The sequence below is a fragment of the Orbicella faveolata genome, unplaced genomic scaffold, assembly GCF_042242905.1.
Source record: "Orbicella faveolata isolate gen_17 unplaced genomic scaffold, um_ofav_v1 contig_27, whole genome shotgun sequence".
Lineage (NCBI taxonomy): Eukaryota > Metazoa > Cnidaria > Anthozoa > Scleractinia > Merulinidae > Orbicella > Orbicella faveolata.
Genome location: NW_028301555.1, coordinates 9,935,414 through 9,953,686, shown reverse-complemented (window position 1 = coordinate 9,953,686; position 18,273 = coordinate 9,935,414). Strand labels below are relative to the sequence as shown.

The window sequence follows — 18,273 nt, the reverse complement described above, 5'->3', positions numbered from 1 at the left end:
CTGATGGCGAGGGAGAAAAAGCAATTTGAGAAAAGAGGGGGAAAGGTCGCATGAACGAAATTTGCAACACCAGTTATTACGGTGGCAAAACGTACAAATAGCTAGCCGTAACTTGGAGGAAAATGTGGGGAAAAAATGCTTGATAGAAATCGTGGTCAGTGCAGATTTTGCATCCGAGTGGACTAGAACGGAAGATTCTGGCCAAGGTCAATAAACCATTGACTTTGAAGTCATTATATAGCTCAGTAAAGCTACAGTAAAACAAAACTCAATAGTATAGCTTTGAAAGTGGGTTCTTTTTATTTTGTCTTCTCAGGTTCTTCGGAAGCCGAAGGAGTTCCTTATAGCTTTGCTACAGAAGTTTGTTGAACTGCTAACAAAATCCTCCTCTGATGTAAGTTTTGTTTTATTTTTAAGGGGTTTACGTTTTGATACTTGTTTGTTATACTGTCATTTTCGTTTTCCACTTTTTGGTACTTTTCTGAAACCTCTCAGACCAGGCTGCTGCTTTACCTGTTTTACCTGTTTAGTACGTGTGTTTTATATTGTCATTTCCGTTTTCTACTTTCTTGCTACTTTTCTCAAACCCGTTTCAGGGCGAGACTCTCGAGACTGTCACCCAGGCCACACTCTGTCTTTTTACGGCACAACCGCAGCTAGCAGACCAGGTACGTGGAAAACGACGAATTAGAAGTGGTATTGGGAATTTTCGTCTATAACCACATTCTAAACAACTTATTTTTTTCCGATTCAACCCTCAAGCAAGCATGCGCCATGTTGAAATATCGTGAACAAAACTGCTCAGTGTACGGGGCTGGGGTGGGGAACGTGTCTGCTTGCTCTTGCCTAGTCTCCTGGATGGCAACTCAAGAAAAACGTTAAGTGACTTCTCAGAAATAACACGATCTCGGGCAGGGCTAGAGGTTTGAAACGGTAGTCTTGGCTAGATCAACTTTTATTTTCTCCAGATGTAATCACCACTTAATTGAGTATACAGACGTGAGAATTAAGGAATTGGTCACCAGTTAGCAGAACGTTTGTGTTCACATTGCGGCATAAAGCGAATGTTAAGAGTATCTGTGCTCTATTCCCAGGTCCCAGGCCTAGGCCACATTCCAAATTTAGTAAAGAGCATGGGTTCTACAAACAATGCAGTCGTGAAATCCGCTGTGCAAGTGGTTCACTTGCTCTCGGCTAACGAGGTAAGACACACCATTAGGGGATGGAGTTTAATCCAGACCTCACAAAGGAAATTTAGTTATGCAATGATATTTTAAAACAACGTCGCTTTTTTGCGATGTACATAATTGCATGCAGGGAACGTCACATTTCACCCATGTAGAAATAAACTAAGGCCCCATCCACATTGCCGGAGAAATTTAAAACGCAGCTTTATTTGTAAATGGATATGTAAGACTAAAAGATTCATATATATCACGAACCACGAACGTAGAAAATGTAGTGTAAATTTTTTCGATGCGTCGAGTCAAGGTTGTTTGTGTCCGCGTCACTTGAAAAAGCGTAATTTGGCCCTTTTCAAGAGAGAAATATTGTCAGTATTCTGAAAAAAGTTTACCTTGAAAAAGCTATGTTGTGTTAAATAGTAAAATCAGATTATTGAAAGAGCGATTAATTTTTAAAAAGGGGATGTCATCTGTGGAAAAATAAGAAAGCCATTTAAATTACATTTTTGCATTTCTTATATAGTGGAACTAAGATTTTGATTTATTCGTTGTATGATTTCTCTCGCTCGGAAACGGCCCTTTTCAGATCTGTGTTCGAAGCATGGCGCAGGTCAGCGACTGTATCAGTCACATGATCAAGGGAATGGAAGCGAGGCCAGATGTCGTGGGTGTGGCATGTGAAGCACTTCACAGAATGTTTGACAAGAATCACACAGAGCTTGTAGCACAGGTAAATAAGAAGTGATATTTACCTTGAATTGTGTAGTAAACCTCGAGACTAACATGTTTGATGATTAATCCTCTTTCCGTTTGTGCTGTGTATGTGGTTTTGACTTTTAAGTTTTTGGATGAAACCCTAGTGTGGGCATTAAATGAAAGTTATTGAGCAGTACTTTCATGTGGTGCTGTTTACTATGCTGTACAAGGTGGTACTAACTTTAAAGTTTCTGGATGAAACCCTAGCGTGTGACCATTCAAATGAAAGCTATTGAGCAGTACTTTCATCTGGCACTGTGTATTATGCTGTACAAGGTGGTTCTAACTTTTAAGTCTGTGGGTGAAACCCTGGTGTGTGACCATTCAAATGAAATGAGCAGTACTTTCATCTGGTACTGTTTATTATGCTGTACAAGGATGAAACCCTAGTGTGGGACCATTCAACTGAAAGCTATTGAGTGATACTTTTATCTGATACTGTTTATCATACCGCACGAAGCTCTTCTAACTTTTGAGTTTGTGGGCGAAGCCTTACTGTGCCACCACCGAAATGAAAGCTATTGAGCTGTACGTTTATGATATACTGTGTATTATTAGAAGATTTGTTTACATCACCCTTTTGTGTGACTATTCAAGAGATCTTAACTTCCTTCCTTTTATCTCTTTAGGCTCTTTCGTTCGAATTAGTTCAGTACCTTCTGAACCTCCTAAACGGAGCTCTAAAAACTGTGGAAAACCCCGCCGCAACCAAAGCACAAGTAGTCAAGGCTCTGAAGGGGATGATAAGAGATCTCACACACGAGGAGGCGAGGAGGTAACGAAAACACAGTGACATCTTATTATTGAATAGAAAGCGGATCATAACATTAAACTCCGGACAATTCTCAAATCTGATTCCGTCTCTAACCGGACACCAACATTTATGGAGCTTGTGTAAAAAAGTGGGCTTTGTTTAGGCTAAAAATAAATTCCTACCAAACAAGGCGCCTGAACAGCGAGGTTGTAATGTAGCTCAGCTTGAAAACCGAATTATTTTACCGCTGCAGATTGGCAAATTCAACACTTTACTGGCTGTAAAAATGGTAGAAATCATCGATTTAAGTTGGAATTTTCTACATAATCGGGTTGATTAAGTTTGTGTCTCAATATATCTTTGTTACAGGTAAACAAGATTCTAGAGGCCTCTTCTGTGTGGGCCTCGTACAGAGATTAGAAACACGACCTGTTTATCTCGGAGAAACCCGCCGCTGGTTACCTGACAGGCGGGACTGGTGTGGCCGGTTACCTGACAACGGGCGCTGGCAATCCGAGCACCATGTCCAGCGTGCCCCCTCCGGTGGAAACAGATCACCCAGTTGAGAACAACAGTTGATCTCTGTGTTGTACATGATAGCGCTAAGAAATATCTTGTCGGGCTGTGTTGATTCGAATGTGATATGAGTTGTTTTGCACTGCTCGACCATTTTCTGCAGTTTCAAGTCAACATAGAATTTTTTTATATAGAATCCATCTATTTATCATGGTAGTACATAAGAGAATTGAGATTAGCTCTTAAAGCCCTAGTTTCAACTTGTAAATTCTCCGTAATTTCTTATAAGAGAAGTTGTGAGAATGAAGATGTGTCAGTCCTTTAAGCCCTGCTGTCGGCACTCAAGTTCTCCTTACTCAGTTGAATTTGCATGTTCATTATGGAACTACTTGGGAGAGTTTGTTTGAATATCGGAATGGATTATCCATTCCTTGATTCTTTCGGCCCTTTATGATTGGTTATTTATTGATATGTTAAGGAGAAATTCTATCTTATCATTAGTGAGGCTTCAAGGTTAATGGGGTTGTGACTGGTCGCACTTGAAACATATGTTAAAATAGCTTTTTATAGCGTGGCGTGACAAGAACGTGACGCATGCTGCGTGACAAATAGAACTAAGAATATTGTACTTTCGCTGATCTTCAGTCCCCTACAATTACGTCACGCTTGTTTCAACACAGCCTTTTAAAAGAGACAGCGATGAATCGTTCGTCAATGAACAAAGTATTTCTGCAGAAGGTTATCACTCTTGCTGATAGCCGCGCTGTTAAATTGAAATTTAGTTGCCAAGTTGATGGTAAAATATGGTGTCTTTTTCTGTTATTTGTATTGGAAAAGTACAGCAAAATATCGAACAATTTTGATCAGGTCATATTTAAGGCAATTTTTAATGAAGGTAGTGGAAAGTATTTGTCATGGTTAGAGAGTTGATTTAGAATGAAAAGATGCCCTAGAATATCGCAACCAGCTTTCGTCGCTTAAGTAGAAATGACCCTGTTCTTTTTGCATAGCCTTGTGGAAACATTCAAGAACGTTTTGATTGCGATTCCGATTTATATAATCTTTGGAATTGTCTCGAAGTTCGCCTCGTGCTTGCATCGTACATTGTAAAGGCGTTGGCCAAATGTTACTTCTTAAATATTTTACTTTCGCGAGTAAGCTGAACGATTCAGAATGCTCATTTAAGGCTGATTGCATGCTAGGTTGAGTTTACCCCTGTTGTTAGAGAAAAAAAAAAACGCATTTAGCTGCAATTCATTTTTTCTTCCACCAATTTCAGAGTACCGAGAAAATTATGTTAGGTAATAGAAAACAAAAAAATTAACGTCAGAGGACGTAGATCTTAAACGATATTGGCTGCCTAGCCTTCCACATTTCAATTGTGGCCTTGTGGTAGTTTCTGATTTTTAGGGTTTAAAGTTCAAAATGTATTGTGAAAGGTATCTAAACGTTATGAGAGAGGCATTTTCTTTCTTTTTTTTCTTTACGCAAACGTAGTACTTCCCGTTAACAATCAATCAGCAGAATTATGTCACTGGTGCAAAGAACAGAAAAAATATTTATCAAGTTGTAAGCGCGGGATAACATTGAACCGATGGCAAGCGCCGGAACAAGGCGGAATCGACTGCAAGCGCGGGAAAACGTGTTACCAGTCACCGATGCTAAGCGCGCGAAAACTTGTTATCAGTCACTGATGGTAAGCGCGGGAAAACTTGTTATCAGTCACTGATAGTAGGCGCGGGAAAACGTAAGAGGTAATAAATCTAGAACGGAGCAAATCCGGTGACGTTTGATTAGAACCACACGTTCCATTAGGAACAAGTCATTTCTCGTCTGTTTTGTGTTATTCTGTTGCGACTAAGTAATTTTTAAGTTGATGGGTAGATTGAAGTGGCTGTAATATAACGAAAAATAGTATTGCCTTTTTATACCAGGAACAAAGTTTAGAAATATATTTTATAAAAATGAAGTGAGTGTACGATTAAAAACCGTGACACGAAAAGGTGTTTGGTTTGTTTAGATCTTTTTGTCAATATCTTAAATACGTGATATATTTCCCTAAATATTTTGCCTCTGAAGTTCTGCCCTTTAGCCCTTCTCTGTGTTTCGTTTTGTGTTTCGTTTTGTGTTCCATTTATACAGTTCGTCTTCTTTTCCTTTAGGTATTCCGTTTAGCGTTTTTCTGCTGTGCCTCCTTGTCTTTTCTGTGCGTTCCTTGGGTTTGCCTCACCAGGGCGGTAGCCAAAACAAAAAATTATGACTGAGGCAAAGTCCATGGTTTAATTCTTTTCCTTGGCATTTACCAGTGTTTCAATTTCGCCTTTCAACAGAGAAACAACAAAAACGAGAAAAAAAAAATGACTGAGGCAAGTGCCTTGGTTTGCCTCATACTGACTAGTCTACGGAACTGCTTACATCGCCCTTCCGTTTAACAAGAGGTTCCCCGATCGAGGATAGTCTAAGTTACATTGTACTGCATTCCCTAAAACCAGAGAGCTTTCAGTTTGTTGTCACCTGTGGAAACTGATTGTTTAAGAGCTGGCTCGAAGTTCGTCAAAAATACTCCGCCACGCGTAGTATTTTCAACTCTCTCCTTGGTGTTTTGAAATGTGGTCAAGCACGGTCTTTCTTGCTTGATAGTATTCCATCACGTTCAAGAATTCAACTAGCGGAGAAGTTTTACTTAGCTCTCAGCCACTGGAAACAAGTTCTGACTGGTCCTTCCGTTCAGTGTCGTTATGAAACACCAACACCTGCGACAAGAATTTACTTCAAGCAAACCTTGCAAGTACGTGCTTCGGAGAAGATGGTTTTGACGTCTTGCCAAAGCATGAACTGTACTCAAAACCAATGTGTTTTGTGCAGCGGTAACTTGGTCTTTTTCTTGTTCAAACGTCCTCTGTGAATCTTGATCCTCTCTTGAGCCAATCAAATCGTCTCCAAAGCGAGTTTCCCCGTGGCCAAACCCCTGTAGGCTAAGACTAGGGGCGAAAGTATCACGTGACACAAACACGACATTATGGCCGAGTGAGTGTGGGGTCGAGATAACAAAGATGGCGGAAGACACGTGCAAGAGGGAACAAACTTTTTTGAGTGTAATACTCTAGTAAACTAAACAGGCTTTTTCCCGGGGCTGTTACACACAAGAAAATGTAAACCTCTCGTTGAGAAATAACCGAAATGTTGAAGGCTTGTATGTGGAAAGACTGGACACAGAGAGGACATCAAGCGAGATAACTTGGCTGAACGAAGTTAAACAAAACTACAAGCCAAGATTGGATCAGATGAAGAGCAGAACATCACCAGATAAAGATAAGATAAGGAGTAAATGAATGGTAGTGCAGGACGACAACTGAATATCTGGCACCATAGAGCAGGTATGTTTATTAATGATTTTCATGAAGTAATTAGCATGAATAATCAGTCTCTCCACTGTCAAGGTATACATGTGTAAAAAAACATTTGAAAATTACCAGTCAGTGTAAAATGAAGACTGCAGACTGCAGACCAGGAGGGGTAAAATGTGTGGTTCCAGAAAATAACCATCCTCCACTCCCCCTCCTTAGAGGGTTTTTTTCCAGATAGACCCCTCACCCCCAGGATTTTCTGTTTTGAAGGGGCTTCACGGTACTCCACCCACCCCCTAGAATTTTGGTGTTTTGTGGTTTTACGCTTTGGGCCCCACAGCTGTTGGGAGTTCCATATCCACAAATAACAAGACGCGAGTCATTTATTTTGATCTCTTAGGCACTGTAACAAAATTTAGCCACAGCTGTTCATGGTAAAGATCAAGGTTGTGAGATATATTTTTCCTAGAAATGACCGTGGAAAATACTAGACGCCCTTACAGACCTGTCCCTTTATGTCACGCTGAAGTGTTTGAACTACTGGTAACAACTTACTTAGAAAGGATGGCATACATGTAACAGCAAACCTTTTCTTCGTTCAATAGAAAGAAGTTTTCAATCACGAATCAAGGAAAGTACTCAACATTTTTAAAGGAGAGCTTAAAAGCTCTTTCAAGTAAACCAGTCTAAGTTTTAATTTATGCATAGTTTAAAGAACATAAACTTTGAACGGTACATGTACACTGTACCTCGATATTACCCACATTCAGGCTTTTGGTCAAGATTTAAAAAGTGGGTGTCCCAAAAGTGCTATAGGGCCTGCTCAAATGAACAATCTATAAGGCAACATGTGAAAAATAAAGCGATTTTCTTTAATAAGAGGCCATCCACAGGATGCCTGGACACCCATCTTGCTAAAAGCCTGCCCATATTAATAACCATGAGATTTCTGTATGTTGCAGGTGTAAAATTCAAGACAAGTTTTTGTCCAAAATTGTGAACAGTGCTGTTGATCTAGCATTTTTAAGGGATCAAGACTTCAGTATTTGCCAAATATCTCTTAAATTTGTCTTTCAGCAAAGGACTACATCAATAAAGTAATACGCTTTGTTTTTATAATTTGTAAATGATAGTACATTCATTTTACGCCTTATTATTATTTTTTAACTTGTCATATGTGTCATGCGTGAAACACATTAACCATGTTTTCCAGTTCAGTCGTAACTAACAATGGAATGAAAACTTTGCTATGGCTCCAGCAATCATAGCCATCATGCTCAGCTCTGGCACCTTCAAGGTGTCCAGCTCATATTTTTTCCTACTTTTTTGAGCAGATGAATTCCTATTTTCTCCTATTTTTAAAAATGAAACCTCCTATTTTTCCTATTTTTTTGTTTTTTTTTGGCTAATTAAGCATCATGTCTTGCAAAATTGAAAATGGATTAACAGCCTCTGGTGTTTCATAGGCTCGGATGTGGATTTAGCATAAAGCAATGTCATGACTTGGATGTTCTAAATTAGCAAAAATATTAGGGACAGTAACTATTTCTTTGTTCTCTGTTCCTTACTGGATTTCTGTTCATCGCTCTGATTTACTGGTTCCATATTTCTCAATGATTTTCTTTGTTATATATTGTATCGACATGTAGCTGTATCAATATGGTTCATGTGATTATGTTGAAGTCAACAGATAATATTCTGTATAAACCCATTGAAAATACGTTAATTATCCAATAATGGAAGTATAAAGCTGGATTAGTTGGTCTAAGACATTTACTTGCTACTCAGGGTTTCATGCTTCTTCAGAAGCAATCATCAGGCAACTGCTAGAAAAAATGGTTACAGGGAAAGATATTTGAAAAAAAAAAACAGAACAATATGTAAAAAGGGTGGTACGTGGCGCATCAAGTTAGATGCTATGGCTAATAAGGTGATGATATTTTTCAGCAAAAAATTCCTAGAATGTCTACAGCAAGATATTGGCTCATTTCTGTTGTTTAGGGTTGACACTTTGGGTTTACATAAAATGAAATATTTCTCCCACAAACTCAAATTACATTTCTTTATAGTGTTGGAATAAGATCTGCTCTCCTTCATCTTAGGCCATTTAATGTTGTACTCAACGTTCTGGTCCTTCAGGCTCCATATAATGCTCACTAAGCTCAGTTGCACTTCTCTATGTTTCGTTTCGAAATGAGCATCATATATGATTTGTATATCTTTGTCATTAAGTCTGATGTGTCTCTAGTTAAACTATTGAGCACTCTAATAGCTGATGAGGATTTCAACCTGCTATTTGGTTAATTATCCAATGTATGTCCTCATGCTGAACTCTTGCTCACTTGTGTGATCATATTTGAACCTGGAAGATGCTCATGTGAGGAAGTTGATGTTCATCAAATAGAAGAAAACCAAATTAAGGGTGAACTGTCTTGTTAAAGTCAAATTAAGGGTGAGCTGTTGTTTTATGTCAAGTCAAGAGGGAAGTGTCGTTTTAAAACTTCTCTTAGGATTTGTGTTTGCTATTGTGTGCTGGGTTGATGTTGAAGTTTTGAAAAGACAGCGTAGTTTCTGAACAAGGTGAGGCCTGAGTAGTTCAGTTACAGTTAAAATCAGGGAATTTGGATTGATGAATTCAGTGTAGTATCACTAGTCTTGTTTCTAGGAAAACATGATATTCAAATGTCAATTTCACAACTGATTGCCGATTGCTCTTCAATTGATTTAGATTTATAATATAATGTTATGCAAACTGATGTTGTTATCACAATGAGAGCGACGAAGAAGAATAACTTTAAAATTCAAAATGCTTACATTATCATACTGTATGTACAAATGTATATCACTGTCAATGAACTCAAGTGGTCGATTGGGGTAGCTGATGGGGTGTAGGGAGGTTATCTTTGTCCATCAATTATGATTCTCCTATTCTTTTCCTAATTTTTTGAAGGAAAGTTCCTATTTTTTTGTATTTTTTCAATTGCAGTTTCCTATTTTCCTATTTTTCTGAACAACTATGCTGCTGGACACCCTGCACCTTTCTCAAGCTCATCAATTTGTGATGCATTTAACAGTGGATTTAACATGTTAAGCCTATATGGTAGATGTATACACTTATTCCATTGAGGTAATTTAATATTATCTAGCTTATAAATATCTTTCACTTGTTTCCTTCCATCAGGAGAAAAGAGTCCAAGTGATAATGTTCTCCCTGATCATGACCAGATACCAAGAAACACAGAATTGTTTTCAGGTATTAAGTATTTGCCCAACTTTATTCTGTATATCACAAAAACTACATTACTGCAGCCTTTAAATTAATAATTAAATATTGTGAAGTTGTCAACCCAGAATGGCTATGGTCGGGCTCTGTGACTATTAATTAACTGACTTAGAAAATTTCATTCCTTCATTTCTGACAGAGGCTATTTCATTAATATTATTGTTTACTACATGTAGTTAAAGTTATTCAATAGATTAGGGGGCAATGAAAATTAGATTTATCCATCAATATAAGACAATTTTTTAAAAAAGTTAAATAAGGGACACACAAATATGGATATGGTCAGTTCCACCAAAAAGTTTATCAGTTTCTTGATCTACAGTAGTGCAACGTAAAATTGATTTGCACAGGAGATGGGTGTAAAAACTGCCCCACAAGGGAGCTGGTTCCACCCAAAAAATTCTTTCTGTGTTTCTTGAACTGTGAAGAATAGACTGGTCCTTCATCCAAATTGCAAGCGCAAGATTAGAAAACACCTGTTGAGGAACAATTGGACTGTATTCATGCAGTGAATGGATCTTGAGCTTTGTACAGGAGATGGGTGTTAGAACTGGCCCACCAGGGAGCTGGTTCCACCAAAAATCTCTTCCTGAGTTTCTTGATCTGTGAAGCATAGACTGGTGCCACATCCAAATTGCCAGCACAAGATAAAAAAAAAGACTTGTTTAGGAACAATTGGACTTTCTTCATTTGCTGAATAGATCTTGAGCTTTGTACAGGAGATGGGTGTAAGAACTGGCCCACAAGGGAGCTGGTTCCACCAAAAATCTCTTTCTGAGTTTCTTGATCTGTGAAGCATAGACTGGTCCCATATCCAAATTGCCAGGACAAGATAAAAAAAAAACTTGTTTAGGAACAATTGAACTTTCTGCATGTGCTGAATGGATCTCAAGCTTTGTACAGGAGATGGGTGTAAGAACTGGCCCACCAGGGAGCTGGTTCCACCAAAAATCTCTTCCTGAGTTTCTTGATCTGTGAAGCATAGACTGGTCCATCATCCAAATTGCAAGCACAAGATTAGAAAATGCCTGTTTAGGAACAATTGGACTGTCTTCATGCACTGAATGGATCTTGAGCTTTGTACAGGAGATGGGTGTAAGAACTGGCCCACAAGGGAGCTGGTTCCACCAAAAATCTCTTTCTGAGTTTCTTGATCTGTGAAGCATAGACTGGTCCCATATCCAAATTGCCAGGACAAGATAAAAAAAAAACTTGTTTAGGAACAATTGAACTTTCTGCATGTGCTGAATGGATCTCAAGCTTTGTACAGGAGATGGGTGTAAGAACTGGCCCACAAGGGAGCTGGTTCCACCAAAAAACCTCTCTCTGAGTTTCTTGATCTGTGAAGCATAGACTGGTGTTACAAACAAATTGTCAGTACAAGACAAAATTGATCTTGAACCCCACACAAGATTGGTGTAAGAACTGACCTGTATAGGAGTTGATTTCATGGTGCCTTTGTCTGGTGCCTTTGTTTCCCTGTCTGTAAAAGAAACTGATACTACAAAAGAACAGTTCAAAAATGTCTAATAGACTTGCTCTGATTTGAATTTCAACTTTTTGCATTATTGAAACTGATCTTGAGAAAGTTTTAGTTTTCTCTTTTCTTTTTAATTAACTTACCTATCTATTTTTTTTCTGACTTCAGTTTTACAACCCAGGTAAAATTTGAAAACTTATGTGACTACTCAGTTCACTTAGTATAATTATGTACTATTTTGAGTAGGATTTTGCCAAGTATTAAATCAATTTTATTCACTGTTTTGATTACTTATTATATATTTTCTGGCAAATAAATGGCTGGTGTTGACTTGCAAGCTGAGGAGAAAATTACTAATTAAATAATGATTAGAATTTATGATAATTTATTATCATTAATATTAACAATTAAATTTTATTGATTAATTAATAGGCTTCGAATAAAATGTTTAACCTCCACAGGATTTTAAGACCAAAGGTATTCAACCTTACAACCAAGGATGTTGAACATGACAATCTTTCATTCGTTTCACCAGAATACAGGTAGTCTCATTTGGAAACTTCAGATTGTCTTGAAATAGGTCTGCTAGGCGTACAAATGGAACTGGCCTTAATCACTTGCGCTTTACCCACATTCGGTTTGGTTATAATTCAATCAATCATTTTTTATTTCTTAATGTGCATTTTACAGTTGGACTGGCCCACGGATAGCTAGCGCTAGTCTAGGCAGGCCAGTCTATCAATAGTTACAAATGTTTTATTATTATTATTATTATTGTCATCATCATCATCATTATTATTATTATTATTATTATCGTCCTCACGTAATGCTTGCTTATTATTATTATTATTAAATAGAAAAATAGAAAGTTAGGAAATAGTGAATAAAATAAAAAAAGAAAAAGCAGGGAAAGAATGAGAAAAGAAGTGAGGGGTTGTTAGAGATCCAAATTTGAGGTTACCATTCATTGAAATTGTAATCTGTCCTGTGGATCTACACACAATGTTCTGTTTTGGATGCAACTGTGCAAGAAATTTTACTATGCTCGTAAAAGGCATTACAAAAAACAAAGAATCAGTTGGGGTATCTGCAAAATGATTGGCTACACTATTCAATCAGAATGCATTGTATACCTGACAGCCAATCATCGAGTCAGATAACTAAAAAATACAGCTATTCGATCACAGCACACATCATACTGTATATTTCAAATGTTATATATTTTTCTTTTTGTACAATTCTATCTTGGGACAATAAATTTATGAACCCAGCTTTTGAAGAACATGACGTGTGTGTAAATCATGGCACAGACAATTATATATTTGTAATTGTCTACTGAATTTAAGGCAAATTTTATTTAGTGACTTTCAGAAAAGTCAACGTGGCATTGATTATTAGTTCGCACTTCAGAACTGTTTATTTAAAATCAGTTTATTGTAGTCAGTTAAATTGCTGTAGTGCAACACAAACAATTATCATAGTAGATGTGTTTACGTTAAACAATTTACATCTTATTTGTGTTTATTCTTGGTCTTTTATTATAAGACAACAACTAGTACAAAATTTGATAGGGAAGTGGAGTAAAGGTAAAACATTTTTTGTTTTTGACACTTAAATAAAGGTTCTTATCTTTTTCCTTTAGGTAACAACGGTGACTGGTTTCAAATGTTCAAGGTGACTTTCCGAAGCATCTTTTACACTGTTGACAAAGTTCCTCTCACATTTTTTGTTAACATGAGAGACAAACTCAAGTAAGTTATGTCGCTAACATTTACTGTGGATTTGATTATTTGATCAGCTATGCTGAATGTTACCTCAGTCAGCGCGTTTAACTAACCCAAGTTTACCGGATTTAAAATCTGTGACAAAATTCTGCAGCCAGAATCAGTTAATGGGACGAAAACAGTCACCTGCTTGCTGTTTTAATGGGAAAAAATCTCGGTAAATAATTAAGAGAGATTTCAGACTAATTATCAATGCAGGTTTGAGTCCGATTTCGAGATATGATGTCACATCAGGGTAGCAAGAGATCTACTCCTTGAAAAATGTGTCACTCAGCCAAAGTTGTCTGGCAAACCCAGGAGTCTCTCCTTTATAAGCCTAACCCTATGCCAGAAACGGGTTGTTACCTGTACAGTGTAGGTTTTATGATCGAAACTGCACGCACATCTAAAAGAAAATAAAATACTTGCACAATGGTTGTAAGAAAATTGTTTGGTTGATTGTCTTCTTTGCATTATCCGAAGATGCTGTAAATTGTCTTGTTACCAATCTTATGCTATTAGAATGATATTTTTGTTGGCGAGAAATTTTGTTAGAGAGAAATGCAGAGAGATGGGTGTGGGTTGGGTTCTCCAAGTATATTTTTTTCTCCGGCCCCTGTGTTTCTGTGTCCTTAGTATAGTGTGGTTTTCACATCAAAACAGTTCAAAATAGAAACTTGCCTGGTTTTGAAGTTAGACTGTCTACATCAGCATGATACAAATTGATTGAATTGAGCTAGCGTTAGTACCAACCCGCCAAATGAAAAGGAAACACTGTTCAAATAATGTTCTTACCCTCCACAGGTTTAAAAACCAAAGGTGTTCAACTTAACAAAGATGTTGAACGTGATAATAATTGGTTTCGCTAGAATACAGGTGAGCCCCCTTAGATATCTTAAATAGCTACGAATAGGTCCAATATGCGTACTTGTGGTTCTACTGTACGTTCATTATACTTCAACGGTGTTTGGTTTGGTTGTGACAGCGATCGAGATCCGATTTAGTCAGTGTTGGTTGAAATTGCAATTTAGTTTGAGAATTTTCAAAATAACATGCCAATGCTGTGTAGACCGGAGTACAGTGTTCTGTTTTAGAACCTCAGAACCATATGTAACGTGTGGCTGGCGGGATTCGCGCGCGAGTGATTTTTGGCGGCGGAACCGCCATTTTATTGAGTTTGTAGGAAGCGTGCATGAACCAACCTTGAAAGCTTTTTTGAGATTTTTTATTTAACTTTACCTCTGCATAATTCAAGTTGCAAAACGGCAGAGAAATTTCACTACTAAGAATAACGAAACCGGTCATTGCGACATTGCGACATTGGCTGAACTTTACTGCGTATTTAGTGTAAGAATATCGAATACATCGAGCTATAAAAGTTTTGGAACCATGAAGCAAGTTCGTTTGGCCAGGAGAAGTCATATTGGCGTCCTTTTCCATCCGTGTAAAAAGTATCGGTTTTTTAATGGTCGAACGCAAATCACACATTACGATAAATTCTTTGCTCTTTTTCCTTCAATGTAAGCGATCGGTAAAAAATTGATTTCTTAAAAATTGGCACACGAGGAAGGTTTGGTCAATTAATTTCTGGTTTTAAAAAGGAAAAAAAGTACCATTGTGCGCCAGGACCGGGAGTCGAACTCTCGACTCTGTCAAGTCCCGGAGCGAGAGGCGCGCACCTGACCACTGCGCCAACTCGACTTGACATAACTTCGCGCGGAAAACTTGACTACATAAGCATACGAGTGGCGCGCACTAATAGTCAGCGTGACGTACCTAAACAGCGCACACAATGTAATACTTTGGTGGTTCATTGTTTCTGTTTTGTTTTGGGGGGAAATTTTGTCTCGCTAGAGATACAAACGTAAAATTTATGATCCTCAGCTTTGAAGTATTAAAACGTGGAACAAGCAAATAATTATAAATTTGTCATGTTTACAGTTATCGCAGCGTTCTGGGATAGTTATATCCAATTTTCGTAATCACTATTGGTCGTTAAAAAAGGTTAAAGGGGAGCTGACTATTTGCGCTTTGGAAAATATATGTATATATATTTTAAAAAATAGCTTATTGCCTTGTGAAAAAAAAGCGTGATGTGTTTATCGCAGAACGGAAGAACGGCACAATTTGCATCTTATTTGCGTTTATTCTTGCCTTTTATTTTAATTTATACGGAAAGTTAACAGTGACAGTCGGATAAGAGTAACTTCTTTTAACTACTTTTTGTTTCCTCAGCGAGCAGCTTCAAAGTTTGAGAAGATGGCTTTCAAGGACATCATGCACGCAATCGAAAGAATCCTGTGAACGCGATGGGCAAACTCTGGTAAGTCGTATTGTTTATATATTTGCTATACGTAATCTTATCTCGTTCATATCAAGGCATTCAACAAAAAAAGTTTACGAGTGTGTAAGGAATTTTAGGTACAGAACTAGACAGGTTTTAAACGGTTGAAACCTTTTGTTGCATATTTGGCCTTTAACTTGATTAGACGTCAACAGTACCTTTCAAACGTGAATCGCTACGATAGATTTTGAATCGTGCCGGTTTAGGGACAGCTACATGCAGATTTACATGTGAAAGAACTATTCTTTCTGAGAAATCGCGCAATGAGTATGGAAGTTCAAGTGAAAAAACGTGTCTCGCTACAGTCGGTTTTGATTGTGCCGGTTTTGGTACATCAAGTACAAGTGCATCTAAAATTCGGAGATATTGTTTTAAGTGTAAGTCATAGAAGGTATTGTGTAAGTCTAAGTAGCTTCTAACTAAGTTGTTACGATCATGTTATTTTGGAATAATATTCTAAGTCTCTTAATTGGTGGGAAATATTTGTAAGTTTTAAGTCACGTTCTCTTTTATTTCAGATGCCTTTGAAATGGTCAATGTGGGGAAAGGCGAAAGAAAAAAGTCAACCTTGGAGATGCCCTGAAAAAGATGAGTACCAGGCAGGAAAATTTTCAACCTTGGAAGGAAAGCAAAAATTGATGTGGAACACCGACACCTCCCCGCCAGCCACCACTAACTAGCATTTCTTTTACACTTATAGCGAGAGTTTAGAGCTCTCGTCCTTGTGGTACAACTTTGCACGTACGCATGTACGTTTGGTATCATAATTTATAGTAAAATTTTTTCTAAGTCTTTTGGCGGGAAACGTTTGTATATGTAAAGTCAGCTTTGAAAATGACCAGTTTTAAGAAGTGGCCAAAGAAAAATTGTCAACCTTGGAAAGAAAGCAAAAATTGATGTGGAACACCGCCACCTCCCCACCACCACCACTAACTAGCATTTCTTTTATACTTATAGCGAGAGTTTCGTCCACCCATCCTTGTGGTACAGTATCCTCTAATACGCATGCGTACTAGGGAGTGTCTCACGTACAAGAAACCTGATATACTGTACGTCGTGACTGTAAGTAGCCGATACCTTCGTGTTGAATAACCGAAAGTTTAAACCGAAGTTCAAGCTTCGGGTTTCCCGACACGGAGGAATCAGTTACTTGTAAGTCGTGACTGTAACTAACCGATAACTTCGTGTTGGGGAATCCGAAGTTTTTTCGGGTTACCCGACACGAAGTTATTAGTTACCTACAGTCACGACTTACAAGTAACTGATGCCTCCGTGTCGGGAAACCCGAAGTTTGAACTTCGGTTTAAACCGACACGAAGTTATCAGTTACTTACAGTCACGACATACAGTCCATTAGGTTTCTTCTACCTGGGACACTCACCTGGTACGCATGCGTATTAGATGCTAATGTACCACAAGGATGGGTGCACCAAACTCTTGCTATAAGTGTAAAAGAAATGCTAGTTAGTGGTGGTAGCGGGGAGGTGGCGGTGTTCCACATCAATTTTTGCCTTCCTTCCAAGATTGAAAATTTTCTTGTCCGATACTCGTCATTTGTACGGCATCTGCAAAAGAGCCTTGTAGGCATGGTTTTCAGTAAACTGAAACAAGTTTGTAAGATGATAAAGTCAATTTATTTTGTAATACTACAACAGACAAAAACCAATAAAGATAAATATTACAGTGCAAATCTTTCGGTACAATAAACAACAGAGTACACGTACACGCTAAGTTCGTAGCTGTTCGTCTCATTACCTCCGCTATATCTAAGTCTGGAGATGTTGAATTACCGGGATATTCACAATATGTGGAACTAGATTATTAACTAATGACCCGCGACTGAGTTATATTACTAAACCTTTGAGAAAAATAAAACAATTACATACCGACAATGTTTCCTTCGACAACTACAAAGTTTACGAATAATTAATAGACGTTGATAAGATTTAAAAATCCTTTCAACATATAACTACCACTAAGTCTAAATAAACTTAGAAACTTCTATTCCGCGATTTACTGCAAAATTAAGTACGAAAGATTGAACACACATGTAAAGTGGGGGTTCTGGCGCAGCGCTCACGCACACAGTGAAAGCGTAACGCAACTCCTCATCTAAAGATTCGGAGTTGCGTTACGCTTTCACTGTGTGCGTTCACTTGCGGCCAGAACCCCCACTTTACATGTGTGTGTGTCTATGTGTGTGAGCGCTGCGCCAGAGCCGTGTGAGCTGTGTGTGCGCCAGATCCGCGAGCGCTGCGCCAGATCGGCGAGCGCCGCGCCAGAGCCGTGTGAGCTGTGTGCGCCAGAGCCGTGTGAGTTGTGTGCGCCAGAGCCGTGGCTGCGTTTTAGTAAAATTTGGCGAAAAAGCGGGTCCATCGAAGCTGCAACGTCTGTAATCAATATGCGCGGGTGTGCCCTTCAAAAGTGCGCCAGAAAATTTCCCTATTGGAGAAGTGCACGCTCAGTGCATACTGCGCCGACATGGCTGCCGCAAGATACTCGTCCGATGTTCTGCAAAGGTTCTACGGCCAAATACCGAGGGAGGAAAGAACAAACCTTCCAGAGCCGTTGACACCCGAGGTTCACGCATTATACGACGGGTTTCAAATATCCCAAAACAATTTCCAAGAATGGCTCCGTGTGTGGAGAATGGGTGTATCCGAAAGAAACCCAAACAATAAAGATCTTTTGAGGTTCGCAAGAGAAAACAAAGAAAAGATCACCGATTTGGTCGAGCAAGAAACCCTAAGGTTAAATAGCGTTAAAGTAAGTTTCGGGTTACAAGTGAAGTTCTCAATAGAAAGAAACGACCAAACGCAATTTATGGAGCATTATTTCAAAGACGA

The 18,273-nt window shown here is 38.4% G+C and overlaps 1 protein-coding gene and 1 long non-coding RNA gene across 4 annotated transcripts; both read left to right on the top strand.

Moving 5' to 3' along the window:
• The first annotated feature begins 50 nt into the window (after positions 1-50).
• LOC149107521 (dnaJ homolog subfamily C member 13-like) lies at positions 51-6,531 on the top strand. Of its 3 annotated transcripts, XM_089297033.1 has the most exons (6): positions 265-394; positions 597-668; positions 1,095-1,202; positions 1,771-1,914; positions 2,570-2,715; positions 3,064-5,212. In XM_089297033.1, exons 3-6 carry the CDS (start codon positions 1,134-1,136, stop codon positions 3,065-3,067), a joined length of 363 nt encoding a protein of 120 aa, XP_089153159.1. In that variant the 5' UTR covers positions 265-394; positions 597-668; positions 1,095-1,133; the 3' UTR covers positions 3,068-5,212. The 3 variants fall into 3 exon arrangements, with proteins under 3 accessions (XP_089153161.1, XP_089153159.1, XP_089153160.1); XM_089297035.1 differs by lacking the exons at positions 2,570-2,715; positions 3,064-5,212 and adding an exon at positions 5,541-6,531 and having other exon boundaries at positions 51-394; XM_089297034.1 differs by lacking the exon at positions 265-394 and having other exon boundaries at positions 414-668.
• LOC149107520 (uncharacterized) lies at positions 6,451-17,319 on the top strand. The gene is made up of 6 exons (XR_016209521.1): positions 6,451-6,587; positions 9,739-9,810; positions 12,963-13,071; positions 13,888-13,959; positions 15,319-15,406; positions 15,946-17,319. It is a non-coding gene; the product is annotated as an uncharacterized LOC149107520 (long non-coding RNA).
• Positions 17,320-18,273: the final 954 nt, after the last annotated feature.